Genomic DNA, 20,360 nt, shown 5'->3' with positions numbered 1-20,360 from the left:
TGCCAAGCTTTATTCAATGCGAGCCAAGAATCAAAGGGGACGATCATCAAAACGCATGTTTGGTCTTACCATGGGTTCCCTACAAGCACTTCACAATGCATTATTACAAATGCCACTGTGAAGTGTTTGGGGAACTCTTGGTGATTCCAAGCTTTGCTCAATGCCGACTAACAACTAGGAGATATGATCAATATAAAGCAAGTTTCGTCTTACCTTGGGTTCCCTGCAGGCACTTCATGGGGCATTATTCGAAATACCACTGTAAAGTGTTTGGGAAAACTCTTAGTACCACGAAGCAATCGCTTGGTATTGTTTCAGATGATCCTACAAGATTTTGCATCGAAACCACGTTCAGGTATCGACATGAGCTCCTGTCAACAAGTATACATTGCATCATCAGAATGTCACTCCCAATGATCTTAAGGTTTAATGTGAAGTGTTTTTTGTCGAATAGGTAAGAGGTGGGGGATATAATTTTGTAGCATCCATGCCCACCTCCTTGTTCAAATGCACCGGTGAATGGATGGGCTCCCATTTGATTTTTTTTTTCTTTTTCACTCACACATGATTCAGACCCAAATGAAGGAGTGTATGGAGAACTGGCCAATATACACGTGGGCCCTTCACGACAATGCATGCACGATGACACTTTTCAAACAATCAACCACAACCCTTTCATTTTGCTGATAGTGTCTCAAAACATTTCAAGTTAAGTCCATCTATAGGCTGAGTGTTGGTACACAGAGGGTTAATGAAATCAATGAAGACGTTGATAATAAAATACTTCCTATAGAATGTCATGAAACACAAAGTGACCATGATAAAGAGAATGAATTTCATGTGTGTTCGAATTTTACTATATTTGCTACACAGTAGGGGGAGATATTTTTTAGAAAAAGCTCTCCAATGCTGAAGAGACTAAGGCTTTTTTTTTTCTACAAGCTCCTCTACAAGATATTGTGGTGGGAAATGATGATAATAAAAGGAAGCTATGTTGTGTTGTTGCAAGAGTTCAAAAAACCAAGGACAAACCTGCTCTAGACGAATCATCAAGAAGGAGTGGTATGAATAAAATCAGGATATAGGAAAAACTATGATTAAAGCCATTGAGAGGGCAATGAAGAAAAATCTGGAGAAAAATCTATACCCGTTGTTCTAAATAATGTTCCTAATTTTATTTCCCACACTACTAGTAATATTGGTGTCAACTTAGATTGGGAAGTTAATAAATATAGTACCCTATATTATTATTAAGGACCTAAAATCTAGAAGTGATTTGTTTAGTGCTAGATTAGGGAAACGGAGCAGAAAATATAATACCGAGCAAAACGTAAAAAGCTTTAACCCTAATGCTATTGCAAACTTAGATTCTGATTCTGATTGCGAAGAGGATGATGATCTAAGAGATGAGATGTTGATATTGTTTTCCTTATTTAAACCTAAGCCAAAAAATGCTTCCACTAGTGATTTCACCGTCAAACCAAAGGTACGTTGCAGTACCAATAATTGTAGTTACAAAAGAGTTCAAATGGCTAGTGTTCTTTTGAACAACATGAGTTTAGGGGAATAAAAGAGAAATTTTCTTAAAGAAACTACCTATGAGTAAAAATTTGAGTTGATACATATCAAGAGATAAACAAAGTGCTTTTCACTGCCTCCTAGGTGGCTGGGGTTATTGCCCATTTTACCCTTATATGGCTTTGGCAGCTAGCTGTTGTTGCTTTGGGTGACTCGATTATGGGGTGAGTGAAACTTTGGTTCTAGCTGATACATGTGTAGTTAATAACTACTCTCTTCGTCCGAAAATACTTATCATAGTAGTGGATGTATTTAGATGTATTTTACAATAGATATATCCTTTTTTGTAACAAATAATTTCGGACGGAGGAAGTACATGACTAGAATGAGTCCTATGAATAAGATGACACGGTTCAAACAGGGGCGAGTGCCAGTTATCTTGCAAGGTTTGGCAGGTGCCATATATACCTAAATTTGTCTATAGATACACCTAGTATATATACTATGTATAGCAGTTTGAACCAGTAAGATTGAGCCTGTGTTAGGCCTGATTGTTTCCTACTGGTGATCTTGATACATCGATCAATGGGTTTGTGAATTGTGAGTTCCACTACTAGGAAAAAGGCTATAGATGATATAGACACTAATGTCGCACTAGACAAGTAGTGCGTCACTACTATATAGCAGTGGCGCATCATGTGCAGGTGTGTCATTAGTGTGATGGACATTAATGACGCACCACACACTCGATGCGCCACTACTATATTTTTTATTTTATTTTTATAAAATTACTAATAACGCACCGTGACAGAGTGTGTCATTACTAGTTTAGCTAGTAATGACGCACCATTCATCTAGTGGGTCACTATTATATTTTTTTTTGCAAAACTACTAATGGTCACCACCAGCTCGTGCGTCGTTAGTAACCAGCTGATGGTGCGCCATTAGTAGTTTTGCAAACCCTCGTCCAATCCGCCGAATCCGGCGACCAAGGTAGGCATCCGGAGCCGCCCCCGTCGCCGTGCCGTCCAGCCCCTCCTCCTGCAGCCACCCTACCCTCCCTCCGCAGCCAGGGGGTCCCGGCCTCGCCCTCGCCCTGACTCCCCGTCGGCCGGCCCCGGCGACCGGACGAGGAAGCCCGGCAGCGCCACCAGTGGAGGGTTCATTGTCGTCGCCCGGTCCCAGATTCGCGTGATCCACGCGAATCCGGCCCCCGTCGCCTCCCCGCGCCCATCGCCCGTCGCTCGCTCGTCGCCTCGTCGTCGGTGGTGGTGGCTCCGCCCTCCCCCTCCCTCCGCGTCGCCCAGGTCGAGCTCGTCCTCCTCCCCTCTCCCTAAGTTGGATGAGGGGGAGGGAGGACGACATGTCGCTCGTCAACGGCGGCGCCGTGCCGCTGCGCGTCCCCGAGGCCGCCGCCGGCCCGGCCGTGCTGGTGAAGAACCTCTACCTCTCCTGCGACCCCTACATGCGCGGCCGGATGCGGGACTTCCACGGCTCCTACATCCCCCCGTTCAAGCCCGGATCTGTCAGTCCTTTTTCCACTCTGACTGCTCTTTCTTCTTGTTGTTGGTTAATTCATGTTTACTGACCAGAGAAATTTTATTGTGTCAAAGGTTATAGAAGGGTTGGGCGTGGCAAGAGTGGTGGACTCCACTCATCCGGGGTTCGTCGCCGGCGACATTGTTTCGGGAATGACTGGCTGGGAGGAATACAGCCTGATTGACAAGCCTGAACAGCTGAACAAGATTCAGCAAAGCGACATACCACTCTCCTACCATCTGGGGCTTCTCGGTTAGTTTCTTGCTGCTATTTTACTTATCCGGTTGAATCCTGAAGCGTCCACGGTATGTATCATGAGTGAAGATATGCAACCATGCGAAGGACAACACCTACTGCACTTCATTCCTTTTAGAAAGTCTTCCCTTGCTTGCACGAATTTTTAATGTGTAATCTAGAAGAAAATGGAGGTTAGAGTAGGCACAAAATGAATAATGGTATGTGGTTGAGGGAATGTCGATGTTGTAACAGGGACTAGTGTATGCTGAATTGCTGATCCATCTAGCTACTGTTTCTGATATTGCTGTTTGTTAACTATTCTTTGTTCCGACATGCTTAATAATACCCTGGTCTTCCCTGCAGGCATGCCTGGTTTTACAACTTACGTTGGATTCTATGAAATCTGCTCACCGAAGAAAGGAGAGTTTGTCTTTGTTTCTGCTGCATCTGGAGCAGTTGGTCAGATTGTCGGTCAACTTGCAAAGCTCCATGGCTGCTATGTTGTCGGAAGTGCTGGAACAAATGAGAAAGTACATTCTTTCTTCATGTACTCTCGTCGCATAAATTGTCTTCTTCCATGATCCTGACTGAGGCTAGCTGGTTCTTCTTGTTCTGAAGCGTAAGACTGGGTGCACCTTAAACTGCAAGTGCAAGGATTGCCGTAATCCCTTTGGGGCCAGAGAGGGTGAGTACACCACATTCTCTTGTTTCATGTGTGTCTTTCTGCATGATCGACCAAACTCGTGTAATTTAAATTTCTCCGTTGCTCTGCATTTACAAAGCAGCTGGTGTGTCCAACGCTAGTCCAGGAGAAACCACACCACCATCAAGCACTGGAACGAAACCCGACCGATGCCATTACAAGGTAAACAGATGCAAAAAAGCGGGGCTGTTACTGTGTGAAGGTGTGTACTCTTCCCCATGCACGCTCTATCTTCATTTGAAAGCTTAGACATGCTTCTTTTTTCTCTGATCCTGACTGAGGCTAGCTGACTCTTCTTCTTCCTAAAGCACAAGGTCAGGTGCACCTCATATTGCAAGTGCCTAGGGTGTGACAATCCCAAGGGGGTCAAAGGTAGTGAGTACACCGCATTCTCCTCTTTCATGAGTGTTTTCTTGCATAACCTACCACGCTCGTGTGATTTCCATTGTTCTACGTGTACAAAGGAGGTGAGTTGAACACCGGATCAGGAAGTGCTGATGGCGTAGGCAACATACCTGACGAAGCAGTGCAAACGACCACACCATCAATTACTGAACCAGGTCAGGTTGATACTACCAGCATGGCATATTGTCCGGATCAACCCTCACGGCCTATGAGCGAGTGACCAGGATTCTAGGTAACTGAGGTAAGTTTGCGCCTCCGCTTATCTGTGCAGTTTGCTGGGAGAAATCAATGTTCAGTTGAGAGTTAGTAACCCTGGTGATCTACTCCTTTTGACTTGTCCTGTCCAAACATGAGGAATCTTCAAGAATGATGGAAAAGTAGATGGTTTACCAAAACTCATTGAAAGTGTTGTTATTGTAGACATGTCTTTATCATCTGATGTCCTTTAAGGCCTAAAGGGTTGTTCCTCCACTATTCCTTTTCATTGTCAGAACTCAGTAGTGTCATATGCAGGAGGAAATTTGAAACAAGTAGATTACAGCATTGCTTAGCACTCATTTTGTTGTACAATGACGTTGCTGAAGTCCTTTTGTTGTTAGTTGCTGCTGTCAAGGACCATGATGCTTGCATCGTCCTCACATCCACCATCTGGTGGACAATGGAAATGTTAACACATGCTACAACGAGCTCTGGGCCAACCAACTAATAAGTTCCATAATATAATTTAAATTTGACTGCTCTAGTCTGTGTCCTTTGTTAGTTCATGAATACTGTCAGTTAACCTAAACATGCGGTCTTTATTAACAGCATTGCATTATTATTTACTTTCACGCCATCCTGCTAACTTTGGTTATTGTCTTTAAATTATGAAAATATTGCTTCAAGACTATGCTTCATGGTTATTGTAGAGGAGCTCTGCTGCTCAGGTGCTACACAAACGGAAGCATTCCGTGGATACTGAAGGTGCCCTTGCAGTTGCAGAACACACTGAAGGTGCCCTTGCAGTTGCAGAACACACAGTGCAAACTGAACCATTGGCTAGTGACACCAATACACAGACAATTTCATCTCAGACTGAACTAAATACAAAGGAGCATCAGGCTGCAACAGTTATTCAATCAGCCTTTCGAGCATTCTTGGTATTATATTCTATCTTTGATTACCATATTATTATTGACAATTGAAAAGAAAATCATGCAAAATGTTGCATTTTGTAACGTGCTCAGGATTCCGCTTTAGGCCTGCAACTTGGTAAATGCCACAAAATGTTCAGTGATAATTTAAAAATCATAATGGATGAAAATAAAGGGGAAATCGGATTCATGTGATCTTTATCCCTTTTGTTATTAATGACAAAGTTCCGGTATATTCTTCATAAAGAAGATCTGTAGTGGAACATGATTGATTGATTCCATTAGTGAAAGAATTAGCAAAGTAAATAGATACATCTCTCCACGATATGTTAACTTAAATATTTGAGTTGAAAGGTATTAAGCTACAATGTGCTCGCTCTGAACACGAATATAGAAGGCACAATGATCAACATGGTACTAGAATTGTCTAAATTGCCCCTAATTAATATTTGTCAATACATTCAATGCAACTGCTCTCTGTTCCACCATCACCTAATAGCACCAGCATCATCAAATAATCTGTGAAAGGAAATGCATGCATGTATGTGAAGTAGACAAGCAATGAGTGTACCGCCCAGAGGTGCTTCTTTCTCTACTCCTATCTATTTATCAATAGAAATCTCTAAGCTTTTCAAGTGTTGTAATTTGCTAGAGGTTGCTCTTTTCGCCTATGCATCACTAGCATTGTTGCTCAAAACATGTAAGTAGAGACCCATTTGACATGTTGATGATTTCATCTTGTAGGTTGTCACGCGGATGCTCTTTGGACTACGATATGGACATGAAGACATTTGTTTTAGTGCCAAATATTACTTACTAATGCCCACAAAGTATCGTTGTGTATTATATTTGCTATGGAGCTATGTATGTATGGATGCTATGGAACTATATGTATATATGGATGCTATGGAATTTTGGATGTATGCATGCTATGGAATTTTGATATATGGATAATGAAATTTGTTATGCAACTTCGCATATATGTTATGTGTTGTGGATCAGTAAAACTATTGGGCACATATTATGTATTATATATTTGATATATATGTTATGAGCTGTTGAATTTGTGGTTTTGAAACAAAACATATATATGCTAGAATACCAGATACTAATGGAGCACCATGGGCTATACTAATGGTGCACTGTCTGGTGCGCCATTAGTATATATGCCCTGAGAGGCATACTAATGGAGCACCATGGGCTATACTAATGGCGCACTGCCTGGTGCGCCATTAGTATATATGCCCTGGGAGGCATATTAATGGAGCACCATGGGCTATACTAATGGCGCACTACCTGGTGCGCCATTAGTATATATGCCCTGGGAGGCATACTAATGGAGCACCATGGGCTATACTAATGGCGCACTGCCTAGTGCGCCATTAGTATACCAGTTACTAATGGCGGACCTGTTGTGCGCCATTACTAAAAAATTCTAATGGCGTGATGCTAGTGACGCACTTGTAGTGCGCCATTAGTAGCCAAAACAGGTGCACCACTAGCAGGCCTTTTCCTAGTAGTGTTCACTCCATGGACAGAAGAATATACCAATATAGGATCTAGCCGGCCAACCAGGGATCACCATTTCACTCAAAAAATAGCGATCACAATTTTCAAAATTCATGGAAGTTGAAACCATTAAGCGCCCAAGAAGAATTGCCTTTACAAATTGAAAAATAATTCAAAATTGAAGTTGAACTTCATTTTTAAGAAATCTTGTTACCGCTGAGCCAAATAGTGATATCTCATTGTTGAAACCCACTTAGGGTTAGCTCTTTTAATAAATTTTTTGGGCTTTCAGAATAAGTGACCCCCTACCCACCTTATTCTAGAAGTCTAACTAAGAATATATTTTTAGAAGCCTACTAGTCAAGCCTTAGTTAGTAGACTCCTAAAAAATAAATTGATTGGGCTTCTAAAATAAGCTGGGTTGGGGGCAGCTTATTTTAGCTTATTTTAAAAGCTATCAAAATAACTGACCCTTACCCATTGACCGATACATCATGCTCACTTCCTGACCAAAATGTAATTTTGGATTTTGGTTATACTTCCTGAACACAAAATAACATATATCCGTCACACCTAAATATTATTTCTGGCTTCGCCACTAGGTTCAAATGGAACATGGACAATGTTTACGCGTTTGCTCACTCGAGTGATATGATAAGGAGGACTTCTGGATTGATTTCGTGCAAATGCTTGGTTGTAATGATCCCCTGTTCACTATTGAGGAGATTTTAATATCGTAAGGAGAAGTTACAAATAAATATCGGTTGTAGTACGAAATTTTTGTAACGACTTCCATCCGTGATAAAATGGCTAGCCATAATTTTTGCTGCTCGCACGTAATATCCAACACAAACACTAATTTTTTTAAATAGTTGTGGCGTTGACATATTTGGTATGCTAGCTTTGTACAAGTATTGCTGGCATGGATATAATTTGAAACTCCACCAATGTGTAGGCCCTGCCGTGCTGATCAGTCAAAAGATACTGGTGTCATTGGATTTCTATGTACTTTACAGATAAATAATATAGTGTTGTCGCGTCATTTGTGTAAACTCCAGCATTAAGTTTTGTTGATATATAGAATTGTTGGCAAGTCCATCGCTTCTCAAATACATTCACTTCCAATTCTTCACAAAATCCTTCTTCATAACTAGCGAGCTCCTCTTAGTAATGGACCCGTCAGAGCTTGTCGAATCGGGACAAGCCCCGTGTGTGAACCCCCGTCGACAGAGCCTGTGGAAAGTTTGGGACTCCGCCGTCTTGACCAACCTCCCCTCTAGCCCGGTTGGTTACACCATAAGCTCGTCATGGGCAATGCAGCCAGCCCTGTCTGGCGAATCATCCCACTGCAACAGGTCTGCATCCGTTCAATCCGGCAGCTATGCCACGAGCGTCGAAGCTGCCAGGAATCGAGCGAGGGCACATGTGCTGCTTTGCGGCTGTCGACCTCTATTGATAAACGTATGTCACACACAATCCAGACCCAACTGTGGAAAGGTACCGATAAGACAAAAAATAGTTCTCGATATATTTTGAGCTAATTTGCTCAATTCAACTCTATCTAGTGTCGCTCACATCAATATGTGTATATATTGTGATACATAGACAACATAGAGAAAGTATTGATACTCATGGATATGGTTTGATCTAGTCCACGTATGAGAGTTGCTCGACTATTCTATTATCTGGACCACTCACACAATTGATCGATGAGATGCAACTCAAGAACGATGTGATGCGAGGCCAAATCCAAAATTTCAAGATGCTTTGATATGCAATTTTAGTTGGTGTTATGCTTGGCTTCGTTCTTCTAGCTCGATCGGTGGCAGGATTTTGTCTCGTGGGAGTCACTACACTGATGATGTTTCTTAGTCGATATTGTTCTCCCAGCTCTATCATCATACGTCAACTGTTATTTTAATATGTATATATATTTACAAAAAGAAATGAATTTAAAATAATAAAATCATAAATAATAGAATAATACATAATAAAATTATAAACTACACATATATAGAAATATAAATTAATGTGTACAAAATATATAAAAATATAATAAAATTGCATAGCTATGGCTTTGGCCACGCTGGCCAACGTCATCAAACACTACGCCGCCCCCAAATACAACCATCCGTATAAACCCTGATTCCCCACCCACCACACCCAAATCCATCCACACCCCGCCGCATCGTCGCCAACGTCCAAGCCCCGACGCTGCCTCCATCTCCGGCTTTAGCGCCGTCATCAAGGACCCATCGTCATCTCCATCACCGTCTTCTCCTATGTCTCCCCCTTAAACGACCCTCGTTGTGGTCTCCGCTTTCGGCGCCGCCATCAACGAGCCGCCAGCCCCGTCGTCTCCGTCGTCGTGTTCTCTGGCGCAGCCTCCTGCGTCTTCGCGACCGCCGATGAGTTAAAGGTAGTGTGGAATTTTTAGTGTAGTTGTAGTGTTGAATTTTGAGTGTGGTTGTAGTGTAAGATTTTAGTATAATTGTATAGAATTTTTACTGTAGTTGTAGTGTAAGATTTATTGTAGATTTTTTAGTTTAGTTGTGGTGTAAGATTTGAATGTAGTTGTAGCTTTTTAGAATTTTTTGTCGGATTATAGTATAATATTTGAGTGTAGTTGTAGTGTACTCCCTCCATTCCTTTATATAAGGCGTATTTGTTACTAAGTCCAAGGCATATTTAGCATTTTCAGCTTGTGCTCTTGAGGCTTCAAAAAACAACATAGAATCATCTGCAAAAAACTCTACTTATAATAACGTTGCCTACAGAATCTCGAAATTAACTAGCAGTAGCAGACATGTTAACTTTTTTTATTTTGAAGAAGCAGACATGTTAACAAGTAGACCAGACGCCACGACGCGGACTCAAATCCCTGATGAAGATGAATACGACCCGATCGAGTCCTTCTCCTTGATGCGCCGGTGCCCAAAAAAACCAGCTGGAACGAGTTCTAGGCCAAGAGAACTCTACGTACGTATATAAGTTGCGTATATATATATATAGACTCTCCAAATTCAGCAGTAGCAGTAGCAGATACGTTGACGAGAGGAAAGGAAACGCCATGACGCGGGACTCAAACATGACCGAGTCTAATCCTCGATGAAGATGGATACGATCGATCCGAGTTCTACTTCCTTGATGAATACACGAACGCGATTCTAGTCCTCCCCGCCCCAATAAATATCCCCGGCCGGTTCCCAGCCCCAACCCAACACGCAAAAGAGCTCCCATCGTATCGTTGGTCGTCGCTTACGCCGCAGCTTTACTAGCTAGGTTTCGCTAGGGTTTCGATCGTATCGCTTTCGCCTAGCTCCTAATCCTCGGATCAATGGCGGCCGCGGAGGGCGAGAAGAAGATCACGCTCAAGAGCTCAGATGGCGAGGAGTTCGACGTGGACAAGACGGTCGCCATGGAGTCGGTGACCCTCCGCCACATGATCGAGGACGAGTGCGCCGACAACGCCATCCCGCTCCCCAACGTCAACTCGAAGATCCTCTCCAGGGTCATCGAATACTGCAAACAGCACGTGCAGGCCAGACCAAAGCCGGCCGACTCCGCCGCCGCCGACGCCTCCTCCTCCTCTTCCCCAGCCGCGGCGCCAGCCCCCACCGTGGACATGAAGAACTGGGACGCCGAGTTCATCAAGGTCGACCAGGCCACCCTCTACGACCTTATCCTGGCTGCAAATTATCTTGACATCAAGGGACTACTGGACCTCACTTGCCAGACTGTCGCCGACATGATCAAGGGCAAGACTCCCGAGGAGATCCGCAAGACCTTCAACATTGAGAATGACTTCACACCGGAGGAGGAGGCCGAGATTCGCAAGGAGAACCAGTGGGCTTTTGAGTAGAGAAGCATATATAGGCGTTTCTATTATGTCGTTGTAATTCTTCCGCTCTTGTTGGGGTCGTTGAACATCGCAGAGAAGAAGAGTATGCATATATGTAGGCAGTGCTAGTAGGTTTAATTAGTAGTGCTCAGTATTCATCATGTCCACATCCGAATTTTTTTTAGAAAATATTTACTTGAAGTGGATGCTCCCTTAATTAGTATTTTTAGACTATATACGCAGTGTGATTTGGGATTACCAAAAGAAATGACATATACAATCATCGAACCATAACGAAGCAAACTGATACAGTGACCTTTGAGCGCGTGATAGAAGAACTAGTCAACTATCCTTGTATACTTTCTTTTTTTGAAACAGAGGCATAAGCTTTGTCTCATCCACTAATTAAGAGAGGAGAATTGTCTCATCCACTAAGTAAAAGAGGAGAATTGTCTTATTCACTAATTAAGAGAGGAGAGTCCAATTTTATTGCTCCCGTTATAACCCAGAGTTTTGCTTCTCTCTTGATCATGCCTCAGCCTAGACGAGGCGAGCGGTCTTTCGGCCCGGCCCGCGGCCTGCTATGGACCGGACCGAGTGGCCCTGGCCCAGTCGAAAAATCAGCCGGTCTGGGACGTCAATTTCGGCTCGAGAAAACGACGATCCGGGCCTCCTGTGAAGGCTTTGACCGGTCCACTCGTTGGGACCGAAGAAAGGCATATCCCTGTAGACTACAATCACCTTCGCCGCCGTGCTTCGTCGTCGTGGCCACCAGCAGCCACGACGATCATCATGATCTCGATGCGCCATAGCCTCTTCGCACCGCTCGCCATCGCTGTCTTGCATGCACCGCCACCTATCTTAAGTTCTCGACCCCTAACGTGGCCCCAGTTCCTACCATAGCCCCAAAGGGTAGAACCAGCGACGGAGAAGGCTTCTTCGGTGAAACCTAAACCTTGGGTTAGTCCACTACCGAAGGTAAGTCCTCCTGATCTTAAGCTGTTAGATTTTTTAGATGTCTCGAACTGGAAGGTAGTTCGCAATAAGAAGCATCGTCGGCGTCCGGCATCGATGATGCCGACGCTGGAGATGAACCCGATGGTGGAGATTTGTAGGGTACGGGAAGATCGCTTTCATGACTCTGGTGCTTGACGTGGACAAAACCGAACAGGAGGTTCTGGTGTTCCGACGAATCGTGGCCGCGGCGCTGCGAATGCAAGTCAAGACCGAGGCGCTGCGACTACAGCAAATGGACGTGCGCCACCACGAGGTCAGTGGGGAGACGATGGGTACGATGCCTACGGCAATAGGCAGCACCGTGGTTCTTCATCGACGGGTGGTGGACGTGGCTATGCTTGGAATAACTCTACGGCTCCGACGCGAGAGTTCAACGGACCTGCTGGAGGTTTTGTTGAAGGTGCGTCTGGGCCAACTAACAAGCAGCATGGCACGTACAAACGAAAAGTCAGGGGGGTGGCAGGCGACCGAATCCTCTGAGAACGCAGGCACTTGCCAATGAGGAGCAGCCTAGTACGACTCCCAAAGAGGCTCAGACAACTAAGCCTGTTTCGTCTGAATCGGAATGGGATGTTGTTCAGAAGTTGGCTGCGGTTGACTTGCTAGCAAAAAATAAAGGGGCTCAAATTGTTACCAATAAGAAAGAAGAGAAAGCATCTAAGTGGGTGCATAAAAAATAAAATTTATGTTGCTTCCGTTGTGGTGAAACAAGACACTTTGCGGCGGAATAATGCTCGGTGTTGCTTTGTGATATTTGTCGTAAGCCTAACCATGACTCCGCGGGATGTCCTTTGATATTAGGGACGTAACAAATGGTAACCATTTTTGGGGCCTGCTATCCACAGTTGATGTTCTTTGAGTGTGCCTTGTCGACAACGGTTGCTCCCAGCATGGACAATGCTAGGAGTGGTGTGATGAAGGTGACTAGGGGCGTTTTGTCTAAAGATCAGGTGATTCGGCGCCTGCAGGACTTGGTTTCATCTACCTTTCAGTGAGCACCAGTGGTTCTGGATGATCGGAGCTTCAAGGTTGACTTCCCCTCTAAGGAAGATCTTGCTAGACTTTTAAACTTCGGAATGAGCAGGGTTTTGAACAGTTCGTGTATTATGGAGTTCGAGGCTTGGACTAGCAAGGAGCCGGAGGGGGTACCTATGTTGCAGCTTTGGGTGCGTCTTATCGGAGCACCAAGCGCTGCTTTGGATGACTACCTGGTTACTTGGAGTCTGGGGTCGTTAATTGGGAAGATGGAGGAGGTGGATATGACCTTTACTCGGGCACATGGTGAGGCGCGTTTGTTGGTAACGTCATCATTCTTGAGCACATTCTTGATGTGGTCCGATGGTGCTATGCTGGTAGGAGCTATGACGTGGAAATCAAGATTGAAGACAATGCTCATTTCCAGGAGCTGGGGCAGCACATGGACATGGACATAGATGGAGGCTATCAAGGTGATGATTCTCAGGACAGGTCGAAAGATCCCTCGAAGGGTGATGGGATGGGTTCGGCTAAGCCAGATAAGACATCAGACGCATCGCCACAGACGGTTCCAACTCCACCTCAATCTGTGCATGTCAATTCGAATCAGCTCAGGTTTGGGTCATTTGTTTCGTCATCGGCACCAGGCAAGATGTGGCCTGCATCGTTGAATTACTGGCCGGAGCGGTCATTCCAAATGGAGTTGCCGGCCACTTCCCATGGAAATTCTCAGTTTGAAGAGGTTGTTACGCCAACGCAGCAACATGGAATGCCTTTCTCGAAGCTGAAGAATGCGTCGTCGCCAGCTCTTCTTCAGGTTGGACCTACGGACAAGGAGCAAACGATGGTTGAAGCACCAATGGTTCTCGAGCAGCAGTAGCTGCAGCTTTCACCGCATCAGGCGCATGTGGCTGTTGCACCAAGTGAGGCTTCCGCTCTTGCGGGTTGCCATGACGCGGCGTCGAGTTGCACTCCTGGCTGCCCGCTAACACCTCTGGTCGATCTTGCGCTCCAGCCAGATGCTCTCCCTCGGATGCCAACAGGCAGGCGGCCTCTTTGACTTCGAGTGAGCAGTTCTCTTTTGACAATGCTATGCACGAGGCCGCAACGACAATGGCAGCTGCCTCTGTTGATATCAGACGGTCTATGCCTGAGGTTATTGCTTTCGGAGGGATACCAAACCCGAGGATGGCTGATAGGAGATCAAGCTTACGTCTTCAGGGTTAGTTGGACATTGATGAGCTGCAGTTGGGCTGAGCCAAGAGGGCAGCTAAACTTTGGGACGTCAAAGTAACTACATGTATGTCTGTTAATACTAGCTATTCTATTTTACACTACTCAGATGAGGAGATTATTTTAAATGCGAACAAACTAGGGGTATCTTTGGGCAATAATGATAAAGAACTTTCAAAATCGGTTAACCACCTTCTTGACTTAGAGGCTGAGAGAACTATGGATATGATTAGGAACTTAGTTGCAGTTAAGACTATGAATGGTGATGAAATTAATGCGCTTGGTGTTCGTGCTCTAGAGAGCCTTTGTGAGGATCTAAAGCCTATTTCCATTTTAGCTGATCATGGTGTGTCGGCTGAGATGGAAGAGACTGGGACGCCAGAAAATTTAGATGATTGCGCTAAGCCAGATTTCGGTTATATGGACCGGCTGGTTGACCAGGATAGACCAAAAAGAACTTGGAAGAGGAAGGTTTATCATGTATCTGCAGTTCGTAGATGTGCGAGGTTAAAGAAGGCAAAAAAATTCTACGATGAAAGATGAGAGGAATCTTTTGGAATAGCAGAGGTCTTGCTGACTTGGCTAAAAGAAGGTTCCTTGCAGAAGCGACGTTAGAACACAAACTTGACTTTATAGCATTAATGCAGATCGGTAGGGATAATTTCACCCCACAATTCCCGCGAACTCTATCCAGCGGTATTGGCTTTGATTGGAAGTGTCTACCACCAAGAGGAAGATCTGGTGGTATCTTACTTGGGGTAAAGTGCGAAACTCTCAAAGTTCGACACGTGTCCTACGGGGACTTTGCAGTCAAGTTCAGGGTAAGATCAAGGCACGATGGGTTCGAGTGGGCGCTGGTTGCAGTCTATGGTGCTGCCCAACCGGAGCTCAAGATGGACTTTTTAACAGATTTAGTCAGGGTTTGTGGTAACGAGACACTTCTGGTTCTTGTCGGGGGTGATTTCAATTACATTCACCGAAGGCATGAAAAGAATAATGATAACTTTGATATCAGATGGTCATTTATGTTTAATACGATCATCAAAAGCTTAGATCTTTGGGAGATTGAACTTTCGGGCAGGAAGTTTATGTGGGCAAACGCGTAACCTAACCTAACTTTTGAGAAGTTGGACTGGGTATTAACCAGTGTGGATTTGGAGGAGAAGTTCCCTCTCGTCTCGGTTACAGCTTTGCAACGAGCTATTTCCGATCATTCTCCGCTGCTTGTGGATTCTGGAGAAGCAACCCACGGGGGGAATAAGAATGTATTTTCCTTTGAACTAGCTTGGTTCGAGAGGGAGGGCTTTCTGAACATGATAGCCATGGAGTGGAACCGTGTCAAGGCGGGGCAATCGACTATGGAGACTTGGCAGAATAAAGTTAGACACTTAAGACAATTCTTAAGGGGATGGGCAAAACATGAAAGCGGGATTTATAAGGTGGAAAAGGAGAGACTCCTGAATCTTATAAATGAGCTTGATATCAAGGCCGAAGGGGCTGTTCTCCTTCAACACGACAGGGCTGCCAAGTCCGAGGCTGAACAGAAGCTGAAATAACTTCTGAGAGAGGAGGAGTTGAAGTGGGCACTAAGGGCTAAAGTGCATCATGTAGTTGAGGGTGATGATAACACACAATATTTCCACTTGATTGCCAATCGAAACATAGAAAGAAAATAATTTTCCAGCTTGAACAAGATGAAGGTACAATTTTAGGAACTGAGAACCTAAAACTGTATATTTCTGACTATTATGAACACTGTTGGGTGCTCATGACGACAGTTACATGTCTATGGATGAGCAAAGGGTCGATTACATACCTCAACTCTGTGTGGCCGATAATGAAGTTCTCTCAGAGCCTTTTTCGGAGAAAGAGGTTTTTGAAGCGATTGCGCAGATGAATAATAACAAGGCGGCAAAACCGGAGGGGTTCCCGGCTGAATTTTATAGAAAGTGCTGGCACATTATTAAGGATGATTTACTTCCGATGTTCCATCTTCTGTTGAACGGGCAGTTATAGTTGTTCCACCTTAACTTTGGAACGATCACGTTGTTGCCAAAGAAGGAAGGGGTTGTGCGCATTGATCTGCTTTGTTCGATTTTGCCTCCTGAATGTGAGTTTCAAGATATTCACTAAGGTCGGTACGAACAGGTTGACACAGGTTGCACACGATGTAGTGCAACCGAGTTAAATGACTTTCATGCCGGGCAGAAACATACTTGAGGGTGTGGTGGTCCTTCATGAAACGCTGCATGAAATTCACTGAAAGAAACTAGACTGGGTTATCTTCAAAGTGGATTTCGAGAAAGCGTATGATAAGGTAAAATGGCCTTTCCTGCAGCAAGCATTACATATGAAAGGGTTTGATGACTTGTGGAGAAAACTCGTATAATCCTTCGTACAAAAGGGGAGCGTTGGAATTAAGGTCTATGATGACATTGGCCATTACTTCCAAACACACAAAGGACTGCGGCAGGGGGATCTAATGTCCCCTCTCCTCTTTAATATAGTTGCGGATATGTTGGCAATTATGATTGGGAGAGCAAAGCAGGAAGGCTTGGTAGGCGGACTTGTCCCACATCTCATTGATGATGGTGTATCCATTTTACAGTACGCTGATGACACTATTTTATTCATGAACATGATGTTGCAATTGCCTGAAATATGAAATTGGTCCTTTGTTTGTTTGAACAACTTTATGGATTGAAGATAAACTTCCACAAGAGCGAGCATGCCAATGTTCCTTCTATCCTTTTTTCACATACCTATTGGGGTACGGAAAAGGTTGGACTTCTATAGATCCCATTTCTTTTGGCAAAGTAGTGAAGTCAAAAGAAAAAATAGCCTTTCTCGGTGGGATATTGTCTATCGACCGAAAGAACAAGGCGGTCTTGGGATCGATAATTTGGAGGTCAAGAACATACACTAGTAGAAAACAGGGCTACCGTTCGGCCCTCGCCAACCCATTAGTTCCGGTTCTTCAAGAACCGGGACCAATGGGGGTATTAGACCCGGTTCGTGAGCCCAGGGGGCCGGCCGGGGCCTCGTGGGCATTGGTCCCGGTTCGTGTGGAACCATTTATCCCGGTTCGAGCCACGAACCAGGACCAATGGTCCTCGCTGCTGGCCCACAACCTTTAGTCCCGGTTCATGCCACGAACCGGGACAAATAACTTGCCTACATATATACCCACCGCCACGGCAGAGCACTCCACAGTGCTCTGTTTTTGTCAAGCCGGCGAGGGGAGGGCATTTGGGTGCTCTAGTTCACCTCATATGCACATGAGGTGTTCGATGAAATGCCCGAGCCACACTAGTTTAGCTTTCTCCTCTCGAAACTCGACCTCCGAGCTCCATTTTCAACGAGACTTGTCTAGATTTAGCGGTCCGTCACGCCCCGTCCCCGCCCCGTCTTCACCGTCGTCGATCGCCCGCGCCAATCTCGTCGCCGGCACCACCGTGGTGAGCCTCTTGTTCTTATCTTCTTCCTGAAAGAAAAAAATGCTGACTTCAGATAGATACTTGTCTAATTTTCTTACTTTTATTATTCCTTGTTATTATATAGTGCAATGGTTTTGGTATCCACCCCCGTCGGCCCTCGTCCTGTCTATGATTCAGATGTGGTATATATTATCTTTTCATAACTATTTGGTTCATTTATTGTTTATGACAATTATGATGACCAACACTACTGGAATCTGCTAGTTTGCCAACAGCTTTAAGCTTTGCCGTCAGCAATTTCACGGGGCTGACGGCAAAGAGACTTTGCCCTCAGCCAAAATGAAAGCTGACAGCATAGGAGGGGCTGACGGCAAATAAAATCTCTACCGTCCGCTTTATCTAAGCCGGTAGCCAGCTGATGGCAAAGGACAAAAAAAGCTGTCGGCATAGAAAGGCTGACGGCATAGGGGCTAACACAGTCGCCGCCTCGACCAGGAAAAAAAAACGGGGGCTGTCTTTGCCGACAGCCAGCTGAGGGCAAAGACTAACGGCTGTCTTTGCCGACAGCTGGCTGAGGGCAAAGAAAAGTGCCTTATCCCCCCGTGCCTACCTCTCTTAACTTCTCTCTCTCACCGTTCTCTCTCTCACCCTCCCGCGCATACTCTCTCCCCCGCACTGCACCGCCCCGCCCCTCGCCGGCCCCGCCCCTCGCCGGCCCCGCGCCGCCGTGCGTCGGCCCCGCGCCGCCCTGCGCCCGCCCCGCGCCGCCGTGCGCCGCCCCCTCCGGCTCGGGCCCTCGCCGCGCCGCCAGCCCCGGCCCCCGCCGCCAGCCGCCGGACGACGAGGCGCCGCCCGCCCCGGCCCCCGCCGCCCCCCCGCCCGACACCGCCGGAGTCCCCTCCTCCTCCCCTCCTCCAGGTCTTCAGCTTTTCAGATTCATCCCGTTCTGCATATTTGTTTACAACATTTAGCAGCTGAGCAGAGAAGCATGCCCAAATGATATGCACTCCCAAGCACAAAACGATGCCCAAAGGCTATCTTTTTATTGAAAAATGGCGCGTATTAATAATGCAGCTGAACTGCCTGTTTCCATACCTAGAATATTTCCATCAGGGCTCCACAGACACCTATTGACACATATTGCAGCATCTTTCATTAGTGCAGCCTGAACAAAGAACAACACATTTTATGCATTAGAAGTTCAGAACTCACAATATAAGTCAGAATGCTGCTAATTGCAGGCTTACAGCACATTAGAAGTGGCTAACAAAACGGAATAAAATAGATCCAAGAATTTATCATTCAAATAATGACCTGCAATGGCAAGGTACAGGAGCCAATGTCCCAAACTTTAAATGTCTTGTGTGCTATCCTTTCGCGTGAACCAACTTCCCATATCCCGATGTCACCAACATTTGTTCCAACTGTTTTACAGCAGAGATATTAAAATACACAATATGCACTAACAAAGTAAAAAATTCAAGAACCAAGCTAAGTGTTTGAAGCATGTACCTAGAAGAATAGTTTGTTGAACAGGATGGAAATCCAGGCTCATAACATTAGAACCCTGATTGAGTGTGCGAACAACTTGTTTGGGGAGCTCTTCTTGACTGTAAACATTGGGAGGATGGCTTGCACCAGAGAATGACACCTGAAATAGTTTTGTAAGGTGTCAAAACTGCTTCATCAATCTGTTGTTACAGAAATGAGCAAAGAGCAGAAATTATGGCAAAGTCCACGTTCACCCAAATACCTCATCTGGCTGGCCTACACGCATTCTTTTCATCAGATGTTCAGAATCTGCAGACTGATAGTCAATGCGAGGCGCACTTGTAGGAGTCCTTGGATGCTTTAGAAATGCCGCTGTAAACAAATAGAGCATCCAAACAAAAAATCAAACAACATTGGAACAGTGACACACACCATTTTGCTGAACTGCAGTTTTATGATACCTGTGTTTGGTGGCTGAACAAGACCGTGCGGCCCTTGTGCAATAGCAGGATGTGGTAAAGAGGGATTGGGATTTGTCATCCAACCAACAATTTCATTTGGAGATGGTGAAACCACAGGTTGAAACGGCTGCGAGATTGAGAATATAGTAAATGATAGGATGATATAAAATGTCAAAATAGAAAAAACGGCTACGAGATTGAGAATATACTAAAGCAAGAGAAGGCAATACCGAAAGCCTTGTAGGCCAAACACCAAGCATTGCATGTGTTGAATATAGGCAGTATGCAGAAAAAATAGAAAAAAATATGGCACGTCATAAACCTACACATATTTGTTATATAGACATCAACAGTGACATAATGAGCAACCTCACCTTAATGAGTTTGTCATCGCCACATGTAATAATTGATAGGGACTTGTTGGTGTGAGAGAATGCAATGTCATTGACCCCGCCAATGTGAGCATCGATCCGTGCAATTCACAAAGAATCAAACAGTTAGAAACCGTTAAGGGGTTGCAATGAGGATTAGTTTGGGCATTATGGGGAGTTAAGGACTCTGTCCACCTAAGGGCTCGAATCCAAACTCCATGTTGTCAAACAGACCGAAAGGGGGTGTACATGGAAAACTATTTGATATATAGTCTCATCAATATGCACGTACCTCTGCTTGCTGTCTTAACTCTCCATTAGGAACAAACGTATAAATCTGGAAGCGCGGGGCCTCTCCCTCCCGCCGGTCCGTCCGCGCCAGGTCCGGCACGAGAGCTCTAGACTTTCCTTGATGATTTTAAAGATGTTCTAGACTTTCAGCATAGATATGCAAGCAAACATCAGAGAGATTACTGTCAATTTCATTTGC

The 20,360-nt window shown here is 45.0% G+C and overlaps 3 protein-coding genes across 4 annotated transcripts; 2 read left to right on the top strand and 1 right to left on the bottom strand.

The window, feature by feature from the left end:
* Window positions 1-2,458: 2,458 nt before the first annotated feature.
* LOC123431101 (2-alkenal reductase (NADP(+)-dependent)-like) lies at window positions 2,459-6,005 on the top strand. Of its 2 annotated transcripts, XM_045114939.1 has the most exons (9): window positions 2,459-3,043; window positions 3,132-3,309; window positions 3,658-3,824; window positions 3,913-3,979; window positions 4,080-4,199; window positions 4,306-4,369; window positions 4,462-4,643; window positions 5,311-5,365; window positions 5,396-6,005. In XM_045114939.1, the coding sequence occupies exons 1-6, from the start codon at window positions 2,861-2,863 to the stop codon at window positions 4,347-4,349; spliced, it is 759 nt and encodes a 252-aa protein (XP_044970874.1). In that variant the 5' UTR covers window positions 2,459-2,860; the 3' UTR covers window positions 4,350-4,369; window positions 4,462-4,643; window positions 5,311-5,365; window positions 5,396-6,005. The 2 variants fall into 2 exon arrangements, 1 of the variants encoding a protein (XP_044970874.1); XR_006623032.1 differs by lacking the exons at window positions 2,459-3,043; window positions 3,132-3,309; window positions 3,658-3,824 and having other exon boundaries at window positions 3,903-3,979; window positions 4,077-4,199.
* A 4,373-nt stretch (window positions 6,006-10,378) lies between these two features.
* LOC123431100 (SKP1-like protein 1) lies at window positions 10,379-10,906 on the top strand. Its single transcript, XM_045114938.1, has one exon. It carries the CDS (start codon window positions 10,382-10,384, stop codon window positions 10,904-10,906), a length of 525 nt encoding a protein of 174 aa, XP_044970873.1. The 5' UTR covers window positions 10,379-10,381.
* A 7,683-nt stretch (window positions 10,907-18,589) lies between these two features.
* On the bottom strand, window positions 18,590-19,305 carry LOC123428875 (protein TOPLESS-RELATED PROTEIN 2-like). Its single transcript, XM_045112987.1, has 4 exons — window positions 19,301-19,305; window positions 19,060-19,157; window positions 18,862-18,971; window positions 18,590-18,712 (listed from the first exon to the last, which is right to left on the bottom strand). The coding sequence occupies exons 1-4, from the start codon at window positions 19,303-19,305 to the stop codon at window positions 18,590-18,592; spliced, it is 336 nt and encodes a 111-aa protein (XP_044968922.1).
* Window positions 19,306-20,360: the final 1,055 nt, after the last annotated feature.

This window comes from Hordeum vulgare, chromosome 2H (genome assembly GCF_904849725.1).
Source record: "Hordeum vulgare subsp. vulgare chromosome 2H, MorexV3_pseudomolecules_assembly, whole genome shotgun sequence".
Classification (NCBI taxonomy): domain Eukaryota; kingdom Viridiplantae; phylum Streptophyta; class Magnoliopsida; order Poales; family Poaceae; genus Hordeum; species Hordeum vulgare.
Note: the sequence above shows the minus strand (reverse complement) of the source record. Positions and strands in the feature narration are given on the sequence as shown.

Excerpts from the sequence above, each read along its gene's own strand:
- LOC123428875 (XM_045112987.1), bottom strand. Across the intron at positions 18,972-19,059 it reads TCAACAAACTATTCTTCTAG|TTGGAACAAATGTTGGTGAC; the intron begins GTACATGCTTCA and ends GCTGTAAAACAG. Across the intron at positions 18,713-18,861 it reads CCTGTACCTTGCCATTGCAG|GCTGCACTAATGAAAGATGC; the intron begins GTCATTATTTGA and ends TTCTTTGTTCAG.
- LOC123431100 (XM_045114938.1), top strand. The coding sequence starts at position 10,382 with ATGGCGGCCGCGGAGGGCGAGAAGAAGATCACGCTCAAGAGCTCAGAT.
- LOC123431101 (XM_045114939.1), top strand. The coding sequence starts at position 2,861 with ATGAGGGGGAGGGAGGACGACATGTCGCTCGTCAACGGCGGCGCCGTG. Across the intron at positions 3,044-3,131 it reads CCCCGTTCAAGCCCGGATCT|GTTATAGAAGGGTTGGGCGT; the intron begins GTCAGTCCTTTT and ends ATTGTGTCAAAG. Across the intron at positions 4,200-4,305 it reads GGGGCTGTTACTGTGTGAAG|CACAAGGTCAGGTGCACCTC; the intron begins GTGTGTACTCTT and ends TTCTTCCTAAAG.